The 18564-nt window shown below is 42.1% G+C and overlaps 1 protein-coding gene across 1 annotated transcript in view; it reads right to left on the reverse strand.

Moving 5' to 3' along the window:
• polr1a (RNA polymerase I subunit A) overlaps positions 1 to 18499 on the reverse strand; it is a 40292-nt gene extending 21793 nt beyond the window's left edge. The window contains exons 1-18 of the mRNA XM_072440033.1: positions 18333 to 18499; positions 17000 to 17108; positions 15827 to 15922; positions 13856 to 14005; positions 13354 to 13455; positions 13003 to 13088; positions 10083 to 10156; positions 9352 to 9432; positions 8309 to 8414; positions 8062 to 8200; positions 7301 to 7561; positions 6918 to 7040; positions 5724 to 5951; positions 4794 to 4901; positions 3927 to 4073; positions 3166 to 3357; positions 673 to 822; positions 282 to 465 (exon numbers count right to left, since the gene is read on the reverse strand). Of these exons, the coding sequence (XP_072296134.1) occupies positions 282 to 465; positions 673 to 822; positions 3166 to 3357; positions 3927 to 4073; positions 4794 to 4901; positions 5724 to 5951; positions 6918 to 7040; positions 7301 to 7561; positions 8062 to 8200; positions 8309 to 8414; positions 9352 to 9432; positions 10083 to 10156; positions 13003 to 13088; positions 13354 to 13455; positions 13856 to 14005; positions 15827 to 15922; positions 17000 to 17108; positions 18333 to 18409 (2413 nt within the window). The 5' untranslated portion in view covers positions 18410 to 18499. The remainder of the gene's footprint in view (positions 1 to 281; positions 466 to 672; positions 823 to 3165; positions 3358 to 3926; positions 4074 to 4793; positions 4902 to 5723; positions 5952 to 6917; positions 7041 to 7300; positions 7562 to 8061; positions 8201 to 8308; positions 8415 to 9351; positions 9433 to 10082; positions 10157 to 13002; positions 13089 to 13353; positions 13456 to 13855; positions 14006 to 15826; positions 15923 to 16999; positions 17109 to 18332) is intronic.
• Between the last annotated feature and the right edge of the window lie 65 nt (positions 18500 to 18564).

An 18564-nucleotide genomic window follows, 5' to 3' on the forward strand; every position in this document is an offset into this window, starting at 1 on the left:
TGACGAACCCCAATCAGGACCTGCCGTACCCAAATCAGGACCTGCCGTACTCAAACCAGGACGTGCCGAACCCAAACCCGGACCTGCCGTACCCAAACCAGGACCTGCCGAACCGAAACCCAGACCTGCCGTACTCAAACCAGGACGTGCCGAACCCAAACCCAGACCTGCCGTACTCAAACCAGGACGTGCCGAACCCAAACCCAGACCTGCCGTACCCAAACCAGGACGTGCCGAACCCAAACCCAAACGTGCCGAACCCAACCCCAGACGTGCCGTACCCATGGTGAAGCCTCTGTAGAGCTGGAGGTATGCGGTGAAGAGTCGGGCCAAACAGCTGAGCAGCTTCCCGCTGGTTTCTCCTCCGTAAAGCTCGTAGCAGCAGTGCACCAGGCCGTACGCCGAGGAGCCGTAATGAGCCTTATCCAGGACCCCGACCAGTAGCTCGCCGTCACAGATCACCACCTGAAACACGCTTAACACGCTCAACACTGGGCCATTTACCACCTGAAACATGCTTAACACGCTTAAATGTATTCTTATAAAGAATAATCGTATTTTAGCGGAACAATCTCATTTTAGATCTGGTTTTGCTCTAGGTTAGGCCTGAGAGAGTCCAGCCAGTCTCTCTGGCTTTTTTTGCTGTCCGGTCGTTCTTTCCCCTGGACTCACCTGCGAGTCGCACATCGTCTCCGGCTTGTACCGGGGACACGCTCTGGGCGGCTCCTGGATCCAGGCTTTACTCGGGATCTTGGACCTTCCCACCAGGTTCAGAGGGACCGCTGCCTTCGGGATGACGTTCAGGAGCAGCGTGGACACCACCTACAGGAGAGACGACGCGGCACAAGAGTCGTTCAGAAATCAACAAACTGAACAAAATATATGCCTTTGTACCTCGTATTTCTTGCAAAGTGACAAGTCAATATCAATACAAAAATGTCTGAAGTGAGGTTTCTTTTTGATACTATACTGTATTTTATTAAGACATACATTGAGTGACTTTACAGACCAATCTCAACGCTCGACTGTCGAGAGCAAACACATTCAAGTCCTGGGGCCGTGTTGCCTGACTTTTCATTGGTTAAAGAGAGTCATGTGACCACGTTCCAACCAAAACAGAGAGCTGTGGCGCTAGGCTAGCTGCGATGCTAACTTTTTGCCACCCGCTCAGTCAAAACGAATGCAATGTCACGGAGAATGGTCCACGCTAAAAGTTAACACTGGATTTTTGATACTCAATATCCAAAAAAAATAAAATAAAAAACACAAAATAGCAGTTTCTTTAACCTGTTACCATCCACCTATTTGGCCTATTTTGTGTGCTTATGCTGTTCACTGTACATGCTGTTTATCTTGTTGAAAACAACTGTGTAAAGTTTCAGATCTCTGGGAACAGGCATTTTGGTGCTGTTGACCTTTTTGTATCTATGTGCCAACTGTGCCAAACTGCTTTATTACAATTTTAGCTCCTCTATAATCATAAAACATACATTTTGATGTTTTGTAGGCCACTGATACCTATTATAACTGCTAAAAACCATGTATGTGAAAATGTGTAAATATGAGTTTACCCATGAATTTCCCATATAGGAGGTTAAAGGTGCCATAACATGCTTTTTTCACGTTTCGTAGTCTATCCTAAGTGTATAATTGATAATAATAAGGATTGTGCAACACTCTTAACATAATAGTTAAGAAATATCACCCAGACCTTGGACCCCCTCACCAACCCGGAAATGCAGATGGCTTGGTTTGATATTCGCCCCCACCCTTGTGAAGAGCGATCTGGCTCCCCCGCCCAACCCGTGACGTAGTCTCAGAGCGCGCGTGTGCCCCGCCCACCCGTGACGTAGCCCCACAGCTGTCTGCTCCGCGCTGCGCCGCTCCTGCTGCGCGAGTGAGTGAGAAACGATAGAACTTCAGATAAACACTACTTTGAGCCGAAATAAATCTGGTGTTTATTCTACAGCGTGCGCAGAACAGATCTCACACAATATATATATATTGTCTGTCTATGAGATAGAGAGATAGAGAAATAGAGAGATATATATAGAGAGATATATATAGAGATATATATATAGAGATATATATAGAGATATATATAGAGATAGAGATATATATAGAGATAGAGATGGATAGAGATAGATAGATAGATAGAGATAGACAGATATATAAAAGTCTTATGTCCATCGCGCTCTTATTTCCTGGTTTTTCGGTATCGGATAGAACTTCTCTCCGTTTATTTTCCCGGTTGCTGCATCAAGTGCCACATAAACCTTCACCATTGTGATAATAGTAAAGAGTGCGATATCATTGATGAAGTTTTGGGCCTCTTTGAGCCGTGTTTCCTTGGGTTAGGGTTAGGTTAGACCTTTTAAAAAAAAAAAAAAAAAAAAAAAAAAAAAAAAAAGTATTGGTATAAAAATACATATAACAAAATGCGCGTCCAAAAGGCGAATAAAATCAGAAAACGTGATGCGTAAAATCTAGTCGCAAAATGCAGAAAAATCTAGGCAGCCTTGCGCACGAGAACAGGGAGAATTCTGTGTGAATAAGGCTTTTGTCCCGCCCACCATTCGAAAGCTATTCTTATTGGCTAGAATAATATGTCAATCAAAGTCTCCTACTTGACTGTTAGCAGTAGCTAAGGGTTAAAAACAAAGATGGATGCGCGCTTCAGAAGCAGCGCATTTTTTCCTCCGGAGGCTGTAGCAAACAAACCCGTGGACAGAAAAAATGGATGGTCTCATTCTGTCTCAAACACCATCTTATAAGTCAAACAGGTCATTTGTTATGGACGGAGAAATGCGCCGGACGAGCGCATTCTCTGACTATCGTCAGAGAAGAAAACTTTGTTTACTTGAAAATATCTCGAAATCGGATAACTTCAGGAAAAATACAAGTTCTGATGCAGATCAAGATCAAGAACATTCAACTATTCAGGAAAGATGAATTTGTCCTATTTATGCAGGGTTTTTTCTGTATAAATATTGGTCCAAATAGTTTCTAACAATTAGTATCTTGGATAATGAGATCGGGCTGTACAATATACTGAACATATTGAACAGATACTGCAAATTAGGTTAGATTAGTCTGGAAACCCCCCCGCGCCCCAAACCCCTGTGTACAAGCGCAGTGTGCGGCAGCAGGGGGGGTGTCGCCGACCTGTTTCCCGGTCCAGAGCGGGTGTGGCTTGAGAATGGCCGGCGGGAGGAGCGTCACTCTGCCCTGCTTGTCCGTGAGGCCTCTGTAGACCAGCTCCGTGTACTGGTCTCTGCTGAAGAAACAGCCTCGGATGGTCATCTGGGTCCCGGACACCATGTGGTCCTGGATCAGACCGGCCAGAGGCTTCCCGTCCTGAGGAAGGGCAGCAGGTTTAGGTCAGAGGGCAGCAGGTTTAGGTCAGAGGGCAGCAGGTTTAGGTCAGAGGGCAGCAGGTTTAGGTCAGAGGGCAGTAGGTTTAGGTCAGAGGGCAGCAGGTTTAGGTCAGAGGGCATCAGGTTTAGGTCAGAGGGCAGCAGGTTTAGGTCAGAGGGCAGCAGGTTTAGGTCAGAGGGCAGCAGGTTTAGGTCAGAGAGCAGCAGGTTTAGGAAGGTTTAGGTCAGAGAGCAGCAGGTTTAGGTCAGAGAGCAGCGGGTTTGAGTCAGAGAGCAGCGGGTTTAGGTCAGAGAGCAGCAGGTTTAGGTCAGAGGGCAGCAGGTTTAGGTCAGAGGGCAGCAGGTTTAGGTCAGAGGGCAGCAGGTTTAGGTCAGAGAGCAGCGCAGAGAGCCGCGGGTTTAGGTCAGAGGGCAACAGGTTTAGGTCAGAGAGCAGCGTGTTTAGGTCAAAGAGCAGCAGGTTTAGGTCAGAGCACAGCAGCAGGAGCAGCGGGCACAGACCGTGACGGGCACAGACCGTGACGGGCACAGACCGTGACGGGCACACACCTTTGGGACGAGGTACTGCTGGTTGGTGCTGACCAGCGTGTAGGCCTCGGCTCGGGCCAGCTCGCTCTGGGGGAAGTGAGCGTTCATCTCGTCGCCGTCGAAGTCCGCATTGTAGGCTTTGCAGTTCGCGTAGTGCAGCCTCAAAACCTGCGGGAAAACCACAGTGAAGCTCGAACTGTTGGCATGTTGGGTGTTAGCGTGTTGGCGTGTTATCGTGTTGGCGTGTTATCGTGTTGGTGTGTTATCATGTTGGCCATATAGCGTTGGTGTGTTATCGTCTTGGTGTGTTATCGTGTTATTGTGTTGGCCATATCGTGTTGGCCTTATAGCGTTGGCGTGTTATCATGTTGGTGTTATAGCGTTGGCGTGTTATCGCGTTGGCGTGCTATTGTGTTTACGTGCTATTGTGTTTGTGTGTTATCGTGTTATCGTGTTGGCGTGTTATCGTGTTGGCGTGCTATTGTGTTGGCGTGCTATTGTGTTTGTGTGTTATCGTGTTATCGTGTTGGCGTGCTATTGTGTTTGTGTGTTATCGTGTTGGCGTGCTATTGTGTTTGTGTGTTATCGTGCTATTGTGTTTGTGTGTTATCGTGTTATCGCGTTGGCGTGCTATTGTGTTTACGTGCTATTGTGTTTGTGTGTTATCGTGTTGGCGTGTTATCGTGTTTGTGTGTTATCGTGTTGGCGTGCTATTGTGTTTGTGTGTTATCGTGTTATCGTGTTGGCGTGTTATCGCGTTGGCGTGCTATTGTGTTGGCGTGTTATTGTCTCGGCGTTATAGCGTTGGCGTTATAGCGTTGGCGTGTTATTGTGTTGGTGTGTTATTGTGTTGGCGTGTTATCGTGTTGGCGCTGTAGCGGGACACACCTTCTCTCCGGGCAGGATGCGGGCGCAGTGGGCCTGTATGGAGGGTCTGTGGAGGGTGGGCTGTCGGTTCAGTAACAGCACATCTCCGTTCTTGATGTGGCGATTCACCTACACAAAAACACAGAAGAACACACAAGAACACTTTCTATACAACATGAAAGACTTTTATATGTTCTAAAATGAAAACATCTCTAAATAACACAAAATATTTGCTGTGGCTTTAGTCAAACACACCGACATCTTCTCCATGACCACGGGATTCGTCTTTCCACGCGCTTGTTTCGAAATGAGTAACCGCTCACTGCACTGTTACATACTGAAAGTCACCGGCAGCAGTTATCCAGAAGGAGGCGCCACCTACTGGATTTGCTTAGTCCAATCCTTTTTTTGGACCGGCAGTTTATAAAGCACAATATAAAAGTCTGATGGTGATTGTATATAACCTGTAAGTACAACACATGTTCCCCCTATGGGACGCAATTAAAAAATGTATATACCGTATTTTCCGGACTATAAGTTGCATCTTTTTTCATAGTTTTGGCCAGGGTGCGACTTATTTTCACACTTACTTCAGTGCAACTTATACATGTTTTTTTCTTCTCTATTATGCATTTTTGGCTGGGGCGACTTTGTTTTTCAATTATTCAAATTTCAGGGTCTTAGTCTCATCATTATCCCCGCAAAACACAAAATTGTTAATTTAATATCAGCTTTGTTTTGTTCAAATTAACAGAAAACATTTTCTTTGAGCCCAACAAAATCAAAATGATGCTGAAACCGTGACCAATGTGACAAAGCGTTATGGTCCCATCGCTATCGGTTTGAGGAAAACTATGTGAGCGCCGATCGATGAAGCGGATCGCGAAGGAAAAATATTGATATTGAATGTTACGTTATACTTCTAATTCACATTGTGCTAAAGTCACTCACGATCTTCATGGGCATTTTGTGCGTTCTGGGAGACGGCGTCAGGAGCTGTTTGGCCTCGGCTTCTCTCTGGCTAACGTCAGTCGGAGACAGTCTGACTTTACGGCCGTCCTCGTAGATGATCATGGTGGCGCCCGGGTGTTTGTTTGGACCGTTCAGAACCGCCTGGCGAAGCTCTTTCACGTTCCACGGGGTCACGGTCTGAGGGTAGGTCAGCTTAGTAGCGAACACCTACGACAAAACCACAGAGAGGCAGGTTCAATGTGAGATGAGTGACATTTGAAAGAAGTGTCAAAGACTTGAGATGTAGGTGGCATTCACTGTTTCTCTTCCTCTGAGCTGGTCCGGTTTATGTTCACGATACATCTTTATAAATTTAATCGAATGTGAAGAAAGATTTATCTCCACATCGTCTCTAGAGGCGCTGTATCAGGATTTAGCCAAAGAATGACAGAGAAACACAAGGGACACAAACGAGCACGCCCCGCCCGAGCACGACCCGCCCGAGCACGCCCCGCGTGAGCACGCCCCGCGTGAGCACGACCCGCGTGAGCACGACCCGCGTGAGCACGACCCGCCCCGCGTGAACACGACCCGCCCCGCGTGAACACGACCCGCCCCGCGTGAACACGACCCGCCCCGCGTGAACACGACCCGCCCGAGCACGACCCGCCCGAGCACGCCCCGCCCGAGCACGCCCCGCCCGAGCACGCCCCGCGTGAGCACGCCCCGCGTGAGCAAGCCCCGCGTGAGCACGACCCGCGTGAGCACGACCCGCGTGAGCAAGACCCGCCCCGCGTGAACACGACCCGCCCGAGCACGACCCGCCCGAGCACGACCCGCCCGAGCACGACCCGCGCGAGCACGACCCGCGCGAGCACCCCCCGCGCGAGCACCCCCCGCGCGAGCACGCCCCGCCCCGCGCGAGCACGACCCGCCCCATGAATGCCCTGGGTCGCTGATCAAAATCTCATCATCAAGATCATCAGTAATTATAGTTAAACCAGAATGTGTCATGTTGTCTACTCACCGTTTTCAAAAGCTGAATCCATTTTAGTGCTATAAAAATATTATTCCTTACCTTCTTGAGGAAATCACCTCAACTTTACAGTTATTAATAATATTTGTTTTGTATTTGTATATGTACAAATAATATAATAATATAATACGTAGGAATGGATTGGATAGCTTCAGTACCATTGGGATTCCGATCTCGTTGGTGCCGATGTACATGTCGGGGCAGATGACCGATCGGGCAGCGAAGTCCACGCGTTTCCCCATCATGTGCTTCCTGAACAGACCGTCCTTTTTCTCCAGGATCTGGGGGAAACATGTGGAGCCGAATTTAGATTTTGGTCATAGTATGTCCTGCTCTCGTTATGGAGGCTTCTCAGTCATGATCTCGTCCCCGTCTTAGTCCCACTTTGGCCAATTTTTTGTCCCACTCTAGCCCACTCTCTAGTCCTGGTTTGATTCTTGTAGTAGTCCCCGCCCCGTCTGTAGTAGTCCCCGCCAATAGTAGTCCCCACCCTGTCTGTAGCAGTCCCCGCCCCAGTCCTCCTTTAGCCCCGGTTCAGGACCTGTTTGATTCCTGGGTACTTCTCGGACATGAGCTTGTCCATGTCGCTGTCGAACACGATGTTGACGTGACTCTGGAGTCGGCTCCACAAGTTGTAGAGTTTATCGGTGAGAGTCTGACCAGGAAGTGACATAACGAAGGACTGATCTGCCGGCTCCATCTGCTGCACCTGCTCCATCTGCTGCACCTGCTCCATCTGCTGCACCTGCTCCATCTGCTGCACCTGCTCCATCTGCTCCATCTGCTCCACCTGCTCAGGAGTCTGGGGACGAGACAAGGTGCTGTGTAACTTTCCTGGTGAAGGGTCCACCACCACTGATGTCATTGTCTTGCCTGGAATAAACATAGCTAACCCCCAAAGAGCCACCAGGCCAAGTTACAGGTCAGATCTGTGAAGACGAGCCCGGTCAGTGTCCCCCCCCCCCCATAAAAAAACACCTGTAACATTCTTTTTTTTTTATTACATTACATCTGTACCACTGCTGTTTTCCATGGCACTGACTGAGTTTTTGAGCCATCTACTGGCTGCTGAGAGAATTACACAGTCTTATCCGGGATACTAGGAACCCACGCAGTTGTAGTGATCATGATTAAACAGAGAAATGCTCAGAACGAGTCTGGAGATGATTTATGTACTTAAAACAGAAGACTCGTCACAGATGGAGAAAACGTGGTTTGAAAATCAGGTTCTCCAGCTTTAATCCCTTTTATATTCGTTTAGTGTCATGTCTATGTCCGATTGCTGTTTAAATGTTGTCGTACCACTTCCTCCTGCATTTTCTTCCCGGCGATCAGAGCGAGCAGTTTCCTGATGCCCTCGCAGTCCTTCATCACCGCCTGCATGTTCACCGTCTGTCCATTCGTGAACATCTGTTCCCCCATACGGTTAATGGGGCGATATCTGGACAAACGAGAACAGTTTTGTCACAATTATGCACCGTTTTTTGTTTTAAATGAACTGTATTATTATTAGTATTATTCTGCACAAAAACGTGCTACAAGGTTCGACCTGCAGGGGGGGACGAGGAGCAGGTCCAGGAAGAACAGGTCGGGGTTAAAGTTGTTCTCTTTTGAGTCAAAGTCCATCCCGGAGAACAGGCGGTTCAGGAAAAACCCTACGTAAGCGAATAATAATTGTATATTTAACGACCATAAAATGATCAAGGCATATTCAACAGGACAGAGATAATTAAACTTATTATTATTAGTATTGTTATTATTTGAATTATTATTAAAATTGGATTACCTTCATATTTCAACACAGAATAATAGTAATAATTAAAATAATAATGATAATTATATATTATTTCTATTATTATCATTATTATCATCACCATTATTATTATTATTATCAAAATTAGATTAATTTTCTATTTAAAACATTGGATATTATTATAATCGTTATCATTATTAGAATTATTATTTGTATTATTAATATTATTAAAATGAGAACTTCCTATCTAAACACATTTACACGGCTTTATAAAATCAAAAAAACCCAATAATTAGATGTGATTTTTGCTGTGTTTACATAAATCAGTAAGTTAATTTTTAAGAGTAACTGTTACTATTCGGAGGACAAAGTACAATTAATTTGAATCTTTAACATTTTCTCTGTCAGTTTAGTCTCTGCCACATTTTTTTTTAAACGCTATTTTTCTTCAAACGTGTAAAAACATGTCCATAAGCGATAGATCAAAAATACATCAAATGACTCACATTCAGTGACTAAAAAGTTAATAATCGGGACAATTTTAGAAGCAAAAATCAGTCATTTAATGTAAAAAGTGTTTATATCTGTCTGTTTCTTATTCACTTCATCGTTCAGAAAGTGTGACATCAGAAAGTTGGCCACGTTTTAGAGGAAGTATTTTGCCTTTGTTTGGTCAATAATCAGTAAATCGTGACGTTTTTCCTCACAATAATGGCAAAAATGGAAAACAGATGTTTCTCAAAGACTGTTCAGCCCTATATCGTTCAACATTGTTCAAAGCCAAATTAAATAATACTGTAAAGTGATTCAAAGTGATGTATTTATTAAAACATGAATACCTTCTTTTTTCCACAGCTGCACCACGTGTTCTTGGGCTGTGCTCGCCGTCAAGTACGACCTCCGTCCAGCCAGCAGGTCATCTGTGGACCAAAACATTTAACTTTATTCAAACTATAGCCACATATGGACAAAAACGTTTAATAAACAGCACCGCAGGTTTTTACAGGGGGAAAGTTATCCGTCCTTTCTCCCTGTATCTACCTGCGTTGTAACACCAAAATTTCCCCATGTGTGGACAATAAAGGCATATCTTATCTTATTTAAAAACTATTTACACATTCCTCGAGCCAGTCGCCTTTAGTTGGTTAGTCGATGTACATCATTATACTTCTTAAGTTTATACTTCTTTCTGCTCCTTTTCTTTCACTCAATTAATGCGAAAGAAATGAAAGAAATCTTTATATCTTAATTTATTATTCATCCTAAATGAATTTAATTAAATGTAAATTAACTCAAATATAAAGTAAAATAAGGCCAAAAGTCACAGGGCTAGACTCTAGTCACCCGCGTGTCTTGAGTCAACGGGGGCGTGTCTTGAGTCAACGGGGGCGTGTCTTGAGTCAACGGGGGCGTGTCTTGAGCCAACGGGGGCGTGTCTTGAGCCAACGGGGGCGTGTCTTGAGCCAACGGGGGCGTGTCTTGAGTCAATGGGGGCGGTTCTCTTGAGTCAATGGGGGCGTGTCTCGAGTGAAAAGGGGCGTGTCTCAAATGAAAAGGGGCGTGTCTTTACCGGTCTGGTCCTGTGAAGACATGCTGATGATGAGTTTGCTGTTGTGCTCACGACGCACTGAACACTTCGCACGCCTTTAAAACAAACAGATTTCAGAGTTTCAGATTCAGTTTTAGTCATTCTTCTCAGATTTATTGTTTCAGGGAAATGAATGGATTAAGGCTAATAACATGATGGATTATGGCTAATAACATGATGGATTATGGCTAATAACATGATGGATTATGGCTAATAACATGATGGATTATGGCTAATAACATGATGGATTATGGCTAATAACATGATGGACTATGGCTAATAACACGATGGACTATGGCTAACAACACGATGGACTATGGCTAACAACACGATGGACTATGGCTAACAACACGATGGACTATGGCTAACAACACGATGGGTTACGGCTAACAACACGATGGGTTACGGCTAATAACACGATGGGTTACGGCTAATAACACGATGGGTTACAGGGCTCAGATTAAGGATTTTCACTTATACAGCAGCTGCTAAACAATCCGCTAATTCTTTCAAATCTGTATAGCAATTTGATAATTGCATAGCAAAACACGAAAGTGACTAACAATCAATATTTTCCATTGATATAACACGATTATTTATTTAAAACGTATTTGTGAACATTCTATTTTTAAAAAACAAATTAACTTTTAAACACTTTAAAAAAACTTTTTTTTTTTAATAAAACAGAAAACTTGCAAATAAAATTTGTTGTTGAACAAATTAATCAACACAGACAAATGGCCTTATTTACAAATTTCTTCCATATCATCATCAATCAGATTGCAGGAGTTTTAAGCTTCTGATGGAAAAATAAAGGTTGCTGTGGCGACCATCATGGTGTATTTTATGTGTTATTGAAATTGTACCGCTCTATTTGACGTTCCATTCCATTTTTTCGTTTTGCTATTTGATGACGGTCCCTAAGTACTCTCGTCTCTGCTCCGGCTGCACATTTGGATCCGTGTTATTCGCTGCGCCCAAAATACGTATCTGATTTTTAAAAACGAGGTTGTCGTCACTTGGCAGTGTAACTATGAATATTTTGACATGTGAATGATCTGCAAAGACTTTTGCGTTTAGGAGTTATTGACCTCGGAAGTCTGAATCTGAATATGACGCTAACTTTACCGCACGTGGCACAGTGTCCTACATGTGTCATGTCCACACAGCGTCCTACATGTGTCACGTCCACACTGTGTCCTACATGTGTCATGTCCACACAGTGTCCTACATGTGTCATGCCGTTAATGACGATTGATTGACAGTGATGAGTACTTTTAGGCGCTTTGGTTACACAATTAAACACACATTTTTGTATCACAAAAGCTGCGAAACAAAAGCACTTTTTTCTGTGAAATGCGTCGCATTTTGCGATGCGATACCGCTTATTCTGAACCCTGGGTTACGAATAATATGATGGATTATGGCTAACAACACAATGGACTATGGCTAATAACACAATGGATTATGGCTAACAACACGATGGATTATGGCTAACAACACGATGGATTATGGCTAACAACACGATGGATTATGGCTAACAACACGATGGATTATGGCTAATAACACGATGGATTATGGCTAACAACACGATGGATTATGGCTAATAACACGATGGATTATGGCTAATAACACAATAGATTATGGCTAACAACACGATGGATTATGGCTAACAACACGATGGATTATGGCTAACAACACGATGGATTATGGCTAACAACACGATGGATTATGGCTAACAACACGATGGATTATGGCTAACAACACGATGGATTATGGCTAATAACACGATGGATTATGGCTAATAACACAATAGATTATGGCTAACAACACAATAACTTATGGCTAATAACACGATGGATTATGGCTAATAACACAATGGATTATGGCTAACAACACGATGGACTATGGCTAACAACACGATGGAATATGGCTAACAACACGATGGATTATGGCTAACAACACAATGGATTATGGCTAATAACACAATAGATTATGGCTAACAACACAATAGATTAAGGCTAATAACACGATGGATTATGGCTAACAACACGATGGATTATGGCTAACACGATGGATTATGGCTAACAACACGATGGACTATGGCTAACAACACGATGGATTATGGCTAACAACACGATGGATTATGGCTAACAACACGATGGATTATGGCTAACAACACGATGGATTATGGCTAATAACACAATAGATTATGGCTAACAACACGATGGATTATGGCTAACAACACGATGGATTATGGCTAACAACACGATGGATTATGGCTAACAACACGATGGATTATGGCTAATAACACGATGGATTATGGCTAACAACACGATGGATTATGGCTAATAACACGATGGATTATGGCTAATAACACAATAGATTATGGCTAACAACACGATGGATTATGGCTAACAACACGATGGATTATGGCTAACAACACGATGGATTATGGCTAACAACACGATGGATTATGGCTAACAACACAATGGAATATGGCTAACAACACGATGGATTATGGCTAACAACACAATGGATTATGGCTAATAACACAATAGATTATGGCTAACAACACAATAGATTAAGGCTAATAACACGATGGATTATGGCTAACAACACGATGGATTATGGCTAACACGATGGATTATGGCTAACAACACGATGGACTATGGCTAACAACACGATGGATTATGGCTAACAACACGATGGATTATGGCTAACAACACGATGGATTATGGCTAACAACACGATGGATTATGGCTAATAACACAATAGATTATGGCTAATAACACGATGGATTATGGCTAATAACACAATAGATTATGGCTAACAACACAATAGATTATGGCTAATAACACGATGGATTATGGCTAACAACAGGATGGATTAGAGAACGTGCCTGCAGTTGGAACATGTCCTCGTCTTCATGTGGTTTTTCCAGAAGTCGTTTATCAAACTGTTCTTCATTTGCACGAGATGTTTGGTCTGAAAGTCATAAAATATCATCATCACAGTTTAAATGTAGATTATATTTTGTCAACATTCCTCTTTCACAGAGTACAATTTAAAGACTAAATGTGTAAAAGGAAGATAGACTTGATCAAAACAAGTCCAAAGACAGAGATTGACTTTAAAAACGTGCAGGAGCAGTCGTGAACCTCCACCAAAGTGAGCGTTTTAAGCCGTTATGAGTCGGTTTGACATTTGGTGTGCTTTGTTCGTTTTCTCTGCACAAATGAACGTGACTGACCGGTTTGCAGGTGACCGGTGTCTCCTTGACGACGCGATCAGTGAACTCTTTCAAAGCTCGCTCGATGTCGTCGCCGGAGACTTTCTCTTTGTCAACCACGACCTAAAAATGGAATAAAACCACAAAAACGTATGTTAAAAAGGAGAAAAACGGGTTCTCTGCACCGACGGGGAAAATAAAAACACAGACACTTTCTTTCTTTTGCTGAAGTCGCACCTTTTTTCATCGTTTTTGCCGGGGTGCGACTTATACTCCAGAGCGACTTATGTGATATTATTTGTTATTTTCACACTGGAAACCACAAGAGGGCGCTCTAGGCTCTAAGCGACGCAGAAGAAGAATATGCACTTCCTCTTCCTCTGGAGTTTGTGGAGTTGTTCAGAAGTGACACAGAGTTTCAATGGATTGGGTGATTTGGGGTAATACTGATACTTTGGTAAACTTATTAGCATGTTGTTTGTGATTTCCTATGATACACTCTTAAATAACCCGTGTGTCGTACCTGTGAGAGGACTTGTTCGAGCTCGTGCACCTCCTGCATCGCCCCGTGGTCCAGCAGGTGGAGCTGTTGGATGAGGAGGTGAATGGCCGCTCGGGGATACGTCATACAGTGACACTTCAGACACGAGCCGCGGATCAGGAGGTACAGTTTCTGGAGAGACAAACGAAAGGGAGAGGAGCGTTAAGTAAAAGACGAGGCGAGATGAAGGCGAGATGAAGTTGAGATGAAGACACAATTTCACTGAAGAAATGTGTCCAAAAAGGCAATGCTCAAGACTCTTACAGGGGATTGTTCATATTTTAGCCTTGACAGGACGGGGAAAACATGACCGTTTTAAATAATATAACTCATAATACTCAGACTGTCTTATATAGAAAATATATGATTGTCAATGGAACAAGTGTAAAATATCTTGTTTTACGTAAGAGGACTGATATTCTGCATTATTTGTGTTGTTATTATCCTTAAACAGCTCTTCAGTACTTTTACTTTGGGATCTCATCTTTTTTAGAAAAAAATTGCAATTGGATCTCTGCCGTTTCCCTCGGGACTACCTGTGTTTCTGGTCATCTACTGGCAGCAGAAGGAATTACACACAGTTTAAGAAACATTTCAAGGCGTGTCAGACCCGCCTCTCACTTCAGGCTGCGAAATAGACGGGGGCCCGCAAGCAGTTGAATCTCCGGCGGGCACGCGGTTTGAAATAGGAGGGGGCCCGTCGTGCCCCTCCTTGAAAAAAATCAAGATTTAACTAGTAATTTGGCCATATTCGGGGCATTTTCATCGCTTAAGTTTCATTTTGACAGACATGCTTCTCATTGGCCGAGCGGTCTCCGTGATGTAATATCGATGAAATCTGATTGGCCGCTGCGTTCGTGTTGCGTTCACGTGTCCTCGGAAATGCCCGGTCTAATTTTCGGGGCAATGTATACATGTTAGTAATTTATTTTGTAGGACGTGATTTCATATATTCCACAAGATCTCCTTGTGTCAAATGCTGTAAACAGTATTTATTTTGTATCTAAGAAACATTATTATATTGAATTAAACAGTTTTAAAGATCATGATCTCTGGTTTATATGATTCAGTATTTGTGCTCTTCATATCAAATAACAGATAAAAGTACTTTAAATTGTTTTACATGCTAATAACCAGGTTTAAAACAACACATTTATCTTATTCTTATGACGCCACGATGCCGCGTGCTTGTGGGTCCCTGAAATTGCTTGGGGGCCCCCCAGGCCCCTAACTTTGAAAATCTATTTCTCAGCCTGCACTTCCTGATGAAGCTGCGCAGTGGCACTGATCGTGAAGTCTGGAGCTGATGTGTGGATTTAGAAACAGCAGAAGATTCTCAGAGCCACAGATGGAGAAAAGGTCAGTAAGGAGCAGATTCAGAACGGAGTGTTTCTGAGGCTCGGAGGGGAGATGACTTTAGTATGAATGAAGCTACATGCATGATGATACATTAGGTTTGTTGTATTAACAATTATTGAGTTGGAATAATTATCTAAGTATTTCTATCGTAATATTGGCAAAGTTATATTAATATTGTCAAACATGAAGTCTCAAAAAACTATTATGGAAACATATTGAAAGGTCAGCTCAGATATAAAATATGTTGTTACATCCTTGGCAAAGGGAACACGGTCAAAAGCTCAATGATGCGTCCTGTGAAATAAAAAACGTACTTGTTCTATATGAAAACATTATTTCAAGGAAGTCAAAATATACTAAAATCTATATAAATACTACTTAATTCGTTAACTTATCATCTTATCCATGTAAATGTTGAACTGAATGTTATTTTCAGTAACCTGTGCTCTGGTGAAAACTGAGGACTATTCTTAAATACTTTAATAATTTACTAGGAACACGCCTACATTTGCTCCATTCATAATGCCACTCATGACCAAGTCTCGGTGTGTAAATGTGTAAATGTGTAAAAGTAAAAAAGTAGAAGGCGCTCACGTCGAAGAACAGCGGGTTGTACACCGGCAGAGGCAGCTCCACGTGACCGAAGTGACCGGGACAATTGTTAAAGTCCTGACAACACGTCGCGCAAACCTGGCAACAAAAACACCAACAATGAACAAAAAACACACACGGATGTTTTTAATGTAATAAAGTCAAATCTGTTGAAGGAGCAGCAAAAAAAGCCCTCACAGAAAAATGAACCGACAATCAAAAATTGGACGAACATTTTATTGGATATTAGAAAAATGGAGAAAAATCACATTTGGACTCAAATTGAAAATGAGCAAATTTGACATTTTATGGGCAAAAAAGGATTTATTTTTGGTTTTCTATTGTTTTATGGGATGTCTTTAAATTTGTCTCTGCTGTACTCTATCTGGTCTTGTTTTTTTTCCATGTTCTTTAAACATTTTGAAAAATTAAAAAAAATCTTACAATAAAATAAAAAGAAAGAAAAAAAATATTTATTAATATTTATTATTTTTTCATGATCTTCTAATTTTTCATATCTGTTGCAAATATAATAAATATATAGTTTTACAGCCACAAGAAGCTATTTGTGGAGAAATGTTGAAAAAGCTGTAAAACAAAAATGACAAGAAGTGACATCAAACCAGGGACTCGCTCCAGTTGAAGTTTGTGCAGAATTTACACAAAAGAAACAACTAAACATGAATTCAACAAAATAACGTCGCTCTCATATATTTTCATTTGTCAAATTTTTAAAAATGGTGACATTAGATTAGAGTTTTGGCCCAGTGTTTGCTGGGTAATATCCTAGTGTGATGTCATCAATTACAAACAGGAGGTGAAATTACAAACTGTAAAAAACTGCTATTCTGGGATAAACTCTGTATCATTTTTTTTTCAATCTGCTTTTTTCGTACAATGAATTCAGTTGCTTTAAAACAAATAAGTCTGTCCTTTGATGCATTAGTCAAACTCGAAATAAAAACTTGACAGAGACAAAATCCAGGCTCATTTCGAGAGGACGCGTGAAATTATGAATAAAAATCAAGCTTTTTCACTTTAAAAACTGTTTGCGTTGCTGCGATATGTTCATTCTGCGATAACGGGCAATACTGCAGCAGAAACACGATTCTTTCTTGTCCGTTTTGGCGCAGACAGGACAAATACACAAATGTCACACAGAAACACTTCCTGCACCTCTTTGTTGTCGGCCGGTCCCATCGCCAGGTCGTAGAGGCTGTTCATCGCCATGTTCCCCACGTTGTCGAGGAACCTGGAGTTTGTGATCAGCTTCACGCTCAGGCGCCTGCGAAAGAAACACAAGGACACGTTATTGGACTAAACACGACTTGAATAATCGACTTTAATGATAGTCGTGGTTCTTGACGGGGCAAACTCTAAAACTCATGTCAAAAGACCAAAGACGGCACATTGAAATGTCAAAAAAAATTATACATTTTTGCCAATTTTCTTCTTTTTTCCACGGCTTTCTTCTGCTTTTTTTGGATTGATTGCCATATTTCATCAATAACACATTTCATTCATAAATATTCTCTCTCCAAGCGTCTTTTGTCAAGATATTTACACCTTTAATTGGCCGACAATATATTTAAAAAGTCTAAATACACAGTGTAAATAATCGTATTCGACTAATCGCCGATAAGTCCAATACTAAAATAATTGTTTAACTTTAACGATTAGCAAGTGGAGCATTAGTTATAATAAGATTTGGTTCATTTCAAAACAGCAAATGAACTGATGAACCATAATCACCTGTGAAAAGTTCAATGGCTTTTAAATTAATAAAGAATCACATTAACATCACATCGCCGTTCGCTCATAAAGATGGAGCTCGACACAACTCCTGTTTACGTTGATATTTTAGTGAGACATTATTTCAGAAGACGCCTCCTTTTAGTCGATTAATCATTGTCTTTAATCGACAACGTCTCTAGATAATCGTGACAAGTAATTATTGTATTTTGATGTTCATAAATGTCATCTGGACAATTCGGACTGTAAAACACATAGACAAATAACTTTTTTTAACAGAGACATTTATATTATTTAATCAAGAAAAAAGTAAACTATTTCATATTTTCAGGAACAATAAAATGTTCCATCCTGAAGTCTTCAGTCACTGTATTTTCAATTTGTTCAGTTCACCATGTCTAAACATAAAACAAATACATTTGAAAAATGTATTTGTATTGTAAATATCATCGTGCAAAAGCTTTTAGTTATCATAAATCAACCTTTAATAGGTCAAAAACTAAAATCTCAACGTACAATAGAAATAATTGGTTTATTAATCGACCAAGTAATCAAGAGTTAGTCGTTATTGCAGCCAAAGACAAATCCAGTCACTTTAGATTCAGAATCACGAATCTTTCTGAATACATGACATAGAAAGGCCATGACATAAACATCACTGGCGCCATTATTAACTCATAAATCAATGTTACACGTTTATAATCGACTTTTAAACGTAGCTAACGCTGTTCTGACGCGTTTGTTTGTAGATTCTCACCTAAGTTCATCGGCCGAATAAAGGCCAAACGACATGCCCTCCAGACGGCGCCACGGCGTATCCTTCTCGAACATCATGGCTAATTATCCACTTTTAAATCACTTTATTTACACGATTTCATTACTTTAGCTGAAACCCACGCCGCGTGCCTCTTGCTGCGCCACACGTGGGACCGTACCACTGCGCCGCGTCACAGAGGGGGCGTAAACGCACTTAAACATACGTCATTTAA

This window comes from Eucyclogobius newberryi, unplaced genomic scaffold, assembly GCF_026437365.1.
Source record: "Eucyclogobius newberryi isolate DKJ021-1_F unplaced genomic scaffold, fEucNew1.0.hap1 SCAF_11, whole genome shotgun sequence".
In the NCBI taxonomy this organism is placed as follows: domain Eukaryota; kingdom Metazoa; phylum Chordata; class Actinopteri; order Gobiiformes; family Gobiidae; genus Eucyclogobius; species Eucyclogobius newberryi.